We start from the raw sequence: 10184 nt of genomic DNA on the forward strand, positions 1-10184 counted from the left end.
GAATCGGTTTATAGAGATTAGGTCAGGCTAACTGCTACAGCCCTGAATAATCACAGTGCTGCTATGAACTGTGGAAAGTATGCAGGCCCATCTACAATGAACACTGCAGACTGGAACAATCCTGTCCTTCTGATATGGTCTGATAGTCACTGTAAAAGCCAGGGACACTGATACTAGGGAGAGAGCAAGCAATGAATGACGGGGCTTAGTGACAGATTAAACCCTACCTGTTTCCTAACAGAGAGGGGGGAGAGGAGAGCAGCTAACACACTCTTGGCTTCCTTTAACATTCCTTTCCTTTCATATCTGCCTGTCGTATCTGCAGAGGAAGAGTGCCAAGACTGCAGGATTCAAATGTCATTCAAGGACAAATTAAAGATTTCATCAGGTCACTGATTACATTTTCACTGTCCCACATGAAACATCATTAATAAAGTGTGGCTATTTGAGTATTTTGTTGATTTAAGTTTTGTCAGCAACAGTTTTATGGTTTGTCCCCTAAAAAGGCCAATAAAAAGTTCTACCAATTATCGTCTCTTACTTTAGTGTGCAACTCCCTCTCTCCTGGGTGTTCTACACACTTCAGTTCTGAAACAGGGTCTTGTTGCCCATGTGGACTAAATTAGGGCACAGTTTGGAGCCCCAAGGCTTAGTGATTAGCTTTACTATTGATCAGATCGTTTAAAAAAAAGCTATTGCTTGTTTCAAACTCTATTTGGCTCTCAAATCTGAGAGAAAACTAATTAAGGCATGCAGTTAATGGTAGTTGATCCAATCCAATCACCTATTATGTGAATTAAACAGCAAACTGTATCTACAGTATATATCCATCCATTCATCTCTTTACCGATCCACTCATCCATCAGTGTATTTTTTACTGGTTGCTTTTTTTTTTTAACCACTATATCTCTGATATAGTAGTCGAATCCTTTCACTGAATTGAACAGAAAATGGATTGTTATTGTCAGTCATTTAGCTAAATGAAACCTTACATAAGCTTGAAGGCTAAACCAGAACTCCTTAGGATTTAACAGCAACAAAAGTCTAAAAAATTATTATTTATTTCTGTTTTTTTCTTCCCTCTTGTTGAATTGCCCAAAATATCTCTTGGGGAAAGTATAATTACATAAAAGGCACACAGATGGGGGTGGTTGTCTATTTTAGAATAAACCCATTATGGGGTCAATGATTTATGTTTAATTAGGATTGTGACGCAATTCTTTTAGTTATTAGGCTGGATTTGGATTTTTTCTTTATCCTCTTGACCGCTGGATGCTGGCAAAAAAACTAAAATGTGCAATGTGAGGAAATTAAATGATTAAAGCAGCTCACATTTGTATTTTTTTAGATCAGCGGATCAAATGACTATGTGAAATATGAAAGCTGTCACTCCTAGTGATGAACCTGCAGATAATTATTACCAAACTCTCCAATGAGCTCTACCGGAACGTTTGAGCTTCATTGCGGGTTTTTTGCTTTCCCGTAAATTGCTCTTCTCTGTATCGGTTCCAGCTGTAGCAGGTTTTCATCAAAAAAGCTCTGCTAAACCCACTGTGTGCTGCTTTCCCAGCACCAAACAGCAGACAACGTTAGTAACTAGCTGGTGAAATAGTACAGCATCTAGGTTAAAAGAGCCCAATCTTTCACTCATGAGAGAAAAAGAAATTGGACTTTCATCGGGTCGTGACCAGAAACAACTCCAAATGAATGATAATGTTGCTCCGTGTTGGAATGTATGGATGTAAATATATACATACAAGGTTGAACGTTTAAATCCATTTCCCAGCCCAAAGATGTTCAGGATATAAACAGCTCTCTCCTCTGTCTGCCAGGGATGGGCGGTTTGGCCTGACTAATAGGAAGCAGGGCAGACTGATGGGTGTGTGTGTGTGGGGTTCATTTCAGGCTTTATGAGGGCCCTTTTGTGAGGCAGCACTTTTTGAACACAATGTTGAGCCTTTGTTCTCATGCAGTGCTTGAATATGGAGCTGCATTCCTCGTCATGCTGCATAGCCAGTTCAGTGTTAATGTCCACTACTGTCTACTGATCCTAATGTAAACTCTCAACACTGTGGGCTAGTGGCACACATACATATACACGCACACACAAACTGGGTTGGTACTCGCTCACTTATTGAAGAGTAACTAAACCAAGGGGTTTAAAATTTCACACTGTGCCGGCTTCTTGTTGACACACAGGTTCCAGGAAAAATGAGCACTCTCCTTTTCCTTTCATTCTGTCCACATAACTGTTCCAAGAGCCTGAGCCTTGTTTAAAAAAAAAAAAAAAGAAAAGTATTTAGATGGAAAGGTGTGTAACTCAATGAGCTGTACGTGCTCAGTGATAGCAAGCTGGGATGACGAGGCAGGAAATGAATGTCAACCGGGGAGTCACAGATGCACATGTGTGGGTGGTACACTCAGAAACAGGGAAGCACAGACATTGGCACTGCACAATACAAGGCAAAAAAAACAAAACAGAGTGACTGCCTCAGAGAGACGAAATACTAAAAACACAAGTGCCTCATGCCAGAAACCAGAAAAAAGCTGTTCTGCTCTGTTCTGTCTTAGGAAAGATGTTCGATCTAAGAATATACTGAGTGTGCAAATTGATTTTGGCATATCCAGTATGGCACTGGGTGTTCAGTACTTCTCCGTTTTTGGAAAGTCAAGTAAAACAGCCAACATCATAAAGGTGTCAAATAAATATGGAAATATCATAGGTCAGGCAAACATGCAGTGTAATGGCAGAAACTGACAGAGCCTGCAGGTAGAGTACATCATTATTTTATTCAACACAACAGAGGACAGCGAGCTCCTCCACCTTAATGTCAAGGTAACTTAATTATTGTTTTGAAATGTCACCAAAAAAAAAAAAGTCAACAAGAGCTACTGGCCAAAAAGACCCACTTCTCTTGACATTTAGAAAACTGCATTAACATTTACACATGGGTTATTTCAATAGAATTAATTAAAGCTGATATAATAAGCTGAACATGCAGCCCCACAGCAACGTAGCTGCTAGAATATCCCGCCTGGACAGTGATAAAGCGATCACTATCTGGCACCCTGGAGGTGAGAGAAACTCAAACTGGTGTAAAGTTCCAACAGACCATTTCCTGAGTCGGCCTCTGTGGCACGGACGATGATGGTTAGGGAGGTGCAATCTCACAAATGTCTTTTCTCCCTAGTGCTTAGATTTACAGGAGGCACAGCACATGAGACGGCGAGAAAAGCTAGACAGGCGCTCAGAATAACACAGGAAGTGGCTAGCAAGGAGCCTTGTGTAGCTTACAACTAATTGGTGACGAGTTTTGATTTATTTTAAAGAATTCTGTCACTTTATTTTATGATGGGTCCACAGTATTGTCGAGTGGTGTGACACAAGACAAGCAGAACCGGCACAAACGGAAGGGGAGAAGAAGCAAAAAATAGAAGTGTTGTGACGTGGTAATTTGAGGAAGAGGAGAGTGAGAGCATCAGAGAAAGATCAGAGAAATCAGGATTTCACTTTTAGGTCACTAAAGACAGCGATAACCCACGGCTAAGTGCAGTCAAAGGTCAAAGCTGGCCAAATATACACCCTATTCCATGAGTGGTACTCAACAGCACCACTGGCTTCCTCAAAGAATTTATTTTAAGACATTTCTTGTTCTGATGCCTTGTAGAGTTTCACAGTAGTCCAACATTCCTTGACGTTTACAGTATTTCTTTCCGACATAGTAACAACACTGCCCACCGGCTTGTGAGTGACAGGATTTCTCCCTACACATCATGCCACCTACCCATCTATAATCCAGTATCTACAGCATTTCATGTAGCAATGCTAATTTTCAGCATTTTTTAACTCATCATCATCAGACATGCCACAATGTATTATATACAGTCAGGAGGATACACAAATACCGAAGCCAACTCGTATTCTTGATTGATCAAATTCTTACCTGTGTCTTACTTATCATCAATAAATCATTAACAACAGAGGTATGTCAAACAAACGTGTGAAACCCCCGTCCCCTCCCCACCCCCCATGTCTCAGTACAGCCCTAACCAAGCCGTGCTACATCATTAGCAAGTGCTTCATATGTAGGCCTGCCTGACGCTCTGCTCCAAGTCTTATGGTTGGGTTTTCTCTTTCTCAGTGAGTCATTCACAACCCCTGGGTCACGACCGGCCCCTCATCCTCCCTGCTGCCACGGCGACCCCGCCTGTGACCTCTGACAATAGTCGAACTTACTTGCTGTCCTCCAAACGCCAATGAAAGGCCTTGTCAGCACAATAAACAGCACAGCAGTGTTTGATCCGTTACAGGGCTGGACGGCTTTAAGGCAAACTCAAGTTTTCCAAAATGATATTAATGTTACTCTAAAAAGAAGAAAGGCTCTCTGGAGTTTTATTTTAATAAATTTAAATTCTGCAATTTACTTTGAAATTAAAACCAGAGTTTTAAATTAATTCATTTGAAGGATAAGGGTAATTCAAATTATAACTTACTTTATTTGAGGATGAGATACATAAGTGGGTCAGGTTATGGTACTTTTAACGTTTTCTACTCCAGCTTTAACATATCACTCCCAAATATGTTTAACTATTTGTACGTCCTTTTCCTCACTAGTGTGTGCTGTAACTCATTACATAATGTTTTAATTAATTAATAATTAATAATGTAATTGTTTAGAAAGGTGAAATGACCTACAGTGAGTTTGTCCAAGAACAAAGATATTGTGCGGCAACTGTGAGGCTTACAGCAGAACACTGTGAGTTAGGGGTCAGAGTTTGGGATTGGATCAGGACAGGTCAACAGTTACACAGAAACTGGACAGTACATTTTACTTTAAGCTTCACATCTATGAAAGAAGATGAGGAAGACTGAGGGGCGGCTGGATTTGGATCCAAGTCAAATTCTTTTTCTCTCCTTCGCCCTTTCCCGGGGCATTTCTCAGACTTCACACCGGGCTCCCACATTCTCGGTGTCAAGACACAGCCAAAGGATGCGTCCATGTTTGTTTGCCTTCAAGGACACAGACTCTGCCTAATGCTGTCAAGTATCTAAGGCTGGCAGTTTACTCCAACTGAAATTACATTTGGCACTTTTTATCTTCATGCCGTAAAACCGCACAGCTGGCAAATGCTGCTATATTCACTGTGACTCCAGATGTGGGTTTGTTATGCTGCGTATAGCTATTGGCCTTCTATCCACATTAAGATGACATTTTGAACCTCTGAAACCAAATATATACATTCTACACTTGTGTTGTAGTGTGGACAGGGGAGACAGATATTTTCCATAAAAGTATAACAAATGTCAACCTCCCACCAACATGATGTAATTACAGCTTCCCATCTGCGGTTCTGAAAAGCCTGCTTCTTTCTGTTACTCTCTTATCTAAAACAAATACAGCCATTCATACTCTTGAGTACTAATAAGGCCAACTTGTCCCTATGTTGTCTACTTTACAAGAATAAACTGATTTCATTCAGTTGATTAAGGTACGTAATTGAAGTAGATATTCTCAAAACGACTACATATAGAGAAAAGTAGGATGATGCTATGAACACATTGTGACTTCAATAAAACAAGATAGGATCATCTGGGGAAAAGTGCATGTGATCCCCACTGTGCATGCACTCATACACATACAAACCAGGACAGTCACGGGGAGATGAAGATGTTCAATGACCTTGCATGAAGTTGAACTTGCTGACAATCCACAGAGCAGTGACTTCTTATCCTTTAGTAGATAGCTTTGTGTTGTCATGAGAATATGAATGGAACAAATGAGTAAACTGCCTCCAGAACCAACTACACCGTGGGACCTTCTGTCAGTTTAAGTCATTTCTTCATTGACCATTTACCAATCAGACTATATTGAAATTGCTGTAGTGAAGCAACTTGGCCATCCGGCACAGACAAAGAAAGTTTAAAGAAAATGTCATCAACACAAAGCCTAAAGGGATTACATTTAAGCCAATACCAAATGAAATACATAATGTTCTCAAAATGCACCACTAAAGCAGAGTAGGTTGAATTGAAGCAAATGCACCATCAGACTGGTGAAAGTGGAGCATTGCATTAAATCCTGCGTTATGTTTTTTAAATGCATAACCTCTTCTTCCGCACAGTACTCTTCCCAAATTGAGCAGCCAGCGGTCACGGTAAGCCTGTTTATCAGAGAGCACTACCAGGAACACCAGCTTAGCGGGTGACATAACATTACATCAGAGAAGGGATGACCAGACGATCACACTGTTCCCCTTAAGTCATTCAAAAATATCACTGTGCATGCTTTCCTAAAAACACTGTCAGGAAGTTTGGTCATTGCCAAAGGTCAAAAGGTGAGGGGAGTAAATAGTTTTAAGTCAGTAACATGGTGGCTTACAAGGTGACAAGTCTTGTGTTTGGTCAGTGTGCCCAGGTAAACAATCTTCTTCAAATAAAGCCTCAATAAGCCACTAAGGCAGGTGACCCTACTGATCTAATATGAGACTAAAACAAGGCTAGCCGCAGCCGCAGCCGCAGCCACAAACCATATGTACCCATGCTAGCAACTAGGCCTGCTGCCTTCACAACTCAGTCTACTCCCCTCCCCATCTGGAGGTATCGCCCTGTACTTCCCAGAAGTTGGACATATTTGTGCGAAGCCATGCGGGTTACGATGACACTCATCACTGGACTTATGAAGACAACATCTGGGCCCACCTACAACAGATCACTGGCCCTTTAATCCCCTCGTGTGACGACACTATAGAGCATGGATTAAAAGATAGCCAGTCATCCAGTCAGTCAACACTGCTGCCTGCATACTTTCATCAACCCCATTGCTTCACTTACCCTTTGCTGCATTGGACAAGCAGAATTCAGCTGTGGTTGTGTATCTATAATGCAGTGAGCGTGTCATAGGATCCACTATGCCTTGTGATCTATAAATAGGCTGGAGGCAACCTTATGTCCCAGTGGATGTACACTAAAGTGGCCGATCAGACAAATGCAGTGTCTTTGAATTAAGATAATGGACGGATATCTGCCCCAATGTATTTAGACTGTCTATTGTGCATTACTCAGGCTTACTGGTGTCTACATTACATTAATGAAAAAACAACCACCAACGTTGATCCTTAAAATTCAGAGATTCCTTCCATTAAGTTAAAATGATCCTTTCATTTTAGCTTTACATTAACATGATCTCTTTAAATTAAAATTGATTAAACTGAGAATACCCTACACATCACTCTTATTCATTTTTCATCATAAAAATGATCACTCTTCTTATTAAATATAAACAGTGTGACTTCATTGGGTCACATATAAATAAATAAAAATCTATAGCCTACCACTTATACCAACTAAAACCACAGGTTTGATTCCAACATAAAATACTTCTCATTTGTCAAAACACATTAAGCCTTAGAGAGCCATAAATAGTACACATTTAAATATTTAAGTAATAAGTGTAAGTAACTTTTGCCAAAGACAGACTACCAAGAGAGACTACTTTCTATATTTCGAGGGATTTCATTTTAAAATTCTTATCATGATATTATATCTACTAAATAAAAGGAACCTGTAGCATTTTGCAAATCAACTTTTTGTACCATGTTCCTGTATGCAAAATAGGTCTCCTCAATAATCCAGATGTGGTTGTTGCTGTCCGGTACATCCGGTTTTTGGTCGCCCTCTAAATGTGGATCAGCCCGTGGGCCCAGCGCTCCTGACTGCTGCTTTACTTCCATATGCCTGCTTGTTGCGACAGTCTGAGGTAAAGAAAGCAATCTGCTCTGAGCTGCTGCCGATGTGCAGTCCATTCTCTCACTGTCCTATCCAGCTCTCCTCCTAGGGGTCTCCTATCGGGGTTTTCTTAGGGGTTGCCCAATGGGATAAGATGATTGTCAATGCGCATTTGTGGGTGTGGGGGGTGAGTGCGTACCGTCCACCCTTTTAGTTTTCTTTCTCGAAGGGTTCATAGCCAAAACACACCTGACAAGTATTTTGCATTCATGTTGCACTCTTGAGTAAAGTATGTTTCAAAGCCACATTTTTTTGGAATTAGACTTGATAAGACCACAAATCTTAATAATAAAAAAATTATAATAATCCTGAATACAACTATCACTTATGGAGTGCACTGGAATGACCAAAAGGCTATAAATAATTTTCAACTGTTAATAATAACTTTCATAAAAGAAGTGAGAGCTGGAAGCTTCTTCAAAGGATTCCTTATCACAATTGATCTTTCCTTGAACCTTGCCCTTTATGTCCGCTTCACACCTAATCAAGACTTTGTGACACACAAAAAAGATAAGATGCATTTAAAGTCAAAGTCACAGCCGAGCAATTTTTGTATCCTCACTCGCCAAAGAAAGAAAAAGAAAAAAAATACATGCTAAATCAGTCTGACCTCTGAATTAAGCCACAAGGGCAGAAAACACCCTTCACAGAAGTACAGGTGCCTCAAGGGCTAAATCAGGCTGTAGGAAATCAGGTGACAGGAGTGCTCTGGAGTCAGGGATTACTGACTGTTATGTCCGAGTTAGGTCACAGACCTTGGTCGGCACTGCATCAATAAAATAAAATATCAAGATTACCACTGCATTTATTTAAGCAGTGGACGGTGATCTTCATTTTACTCACCTGAGGTCAAGCAAAGGTGCAGGGCTCATCATTTGAACAAGTGTTAAAACATTAAAAGCAGTCTGTCACCTGGGAACACACCCCAGCATCAATATATCTTCTTCTACTAATCATCTAGCAACTTCAAAATCTTTGACAAATAAGTTAACAATAACACCTACATCATGTGCCCCCAAGAGTGGAGGTGACAAAAAAAAAGGTTAATTATCAAAGCAAAGTAGCTAAGAAAGCAACTTAAGACTCCATTAAAGTTAATGACACTGCTGATATTTAAGCAAGCATCATATTGTGTAATCTATATAAAAAGGCATAAACTATTCAACAAAAGGTAATAACAACAATCAATAATCCACAAAACTTGTGAGAGCAGCTGAATACTTTTAGTTCATGTCCTAAAGATCCAGCCATGTCAGCCTAAATGAAACGTGTAAACATGTTTTTAAAATAGTGTTTAGACCTTATTACACCCTGAGCGAGGACCATCATTAAAAGAGTTAAGTAACACCGCAGGGACCAGCTAGCCTGTTAGCATCGGGGCACACACACACACACACACACACACACACAAACACACACAATGCAGGCTCTCCAGCGGGCTCTGGTCGCGGTGGTCCGATCCCACGGAGGGGAGAGCAGCTAACGTCATGGGTGAACATGTTTTCTCCACTCGCCTTTTTCATCCGCGGAGCCTCGGCTACGGTACCGTCACGGTTGACAAAAGCCTCCCCGCCGTTCTGCTGCGGGTCGGTCCGCTTCATGGCTGACGCCTGCGGCATCTTCGCGGGGTTCTGGTTGAGCAGACCCAGGCTGCCTTCTGCGGCTTTCGCGGAGGACTCCGCTGTCGGGGACGCGGCAGCGGAGGAGCCGGCCTCGTGTGGGTCGTTTCGGGCGACGGTCTTGCCCTCCGAGGTCGGTGTCACCGGGGAGCCGGCCGGCAAGTCTTTGCCAGCGGGGACGTCTTTGAGCTCGACCTCTGCCATTTTCGCTGCCACAACCTGGACTGACATCGCTGCAGTTTCACAAAGTCCGTTTTCCAACACAAATAGCGAGTGGAGCGGATGTGAGCGGAGGAGCGACTGTGTCCCGGTGCATTGTGGTCCTTGTAGTTCGTTCAAGAGTCTCAATTAACTACACAGAGCCAGCTCCAATACCAATGATGGGCACACTTCTGATATTTTACAAAGCACTAGTCGACGTGGGGGAAACAATTAAACCATTGACACATGCATTTTAATTAGTTGACAAGCAGTCCTTATCGGTAAAGTGACTACAATTCCCAGTAGGGAAAGCTACACTGCGAACTGCATTGTTGGCAATGACGTTTGCCTTTAAAGAGGACGACACTAAACTACAAAACAAACCCGACTTATGCCTGATGATGCTGTTTGCTCACAGGACAATCAGGAATACAATTTCTCAATAGTTTTCTTAGAATAGGCAGAATTAATATCACCAGGGTGCATATAATCACTTATATAACATTATGAAGGAATGTCTAATCAAAACAGTTTGTCCATAGCAAATGCTGACACAAACTATTTAATAATGATGTTAA

General features: G+C 41.4%; 1 protein-coding gene across 1 annotated transcript in view; it reads right to left on the minus strand.

Moving 5' to 3' along the window:
- ahcyl2b (adenosylhomocysteinase like 2b) overlaps positions 1-9713 on the minus strand; it is a 36229-nt gene extending 26516 nt beyond the window's left edge. The window contains exon 1 of the mRNA XM_054624286.1: positions 9301-9713. Coding sequence (XP_054480261.1) covers positions 9301-9636 — 336 coding nt within the window. The 5' untranslated portion in view covers positions 9637-9713. The remainder of the gene's footprint in view (positions 1-9300) is intronic.
- Positions 9714-10184: the final 471 nt, after the last annotated feature.

Source organism: Anoplopoma fimbria, chromosome 23 (assembly GCF_027596085.1).
Source record: "Anoplopoma fimbria isolate UVic2021 breed Golden Eagle Sablefish chromosome 23, Afim_UVic_2022, whole genome shotgun sequence".
NCBI classification, from domain to species: Eukaryota; Metazoa; Chordata; class Actinopteri; order Perciformes; family Anoplopomatidae; genus Anoplopoma; species Anoplopoma fimbria.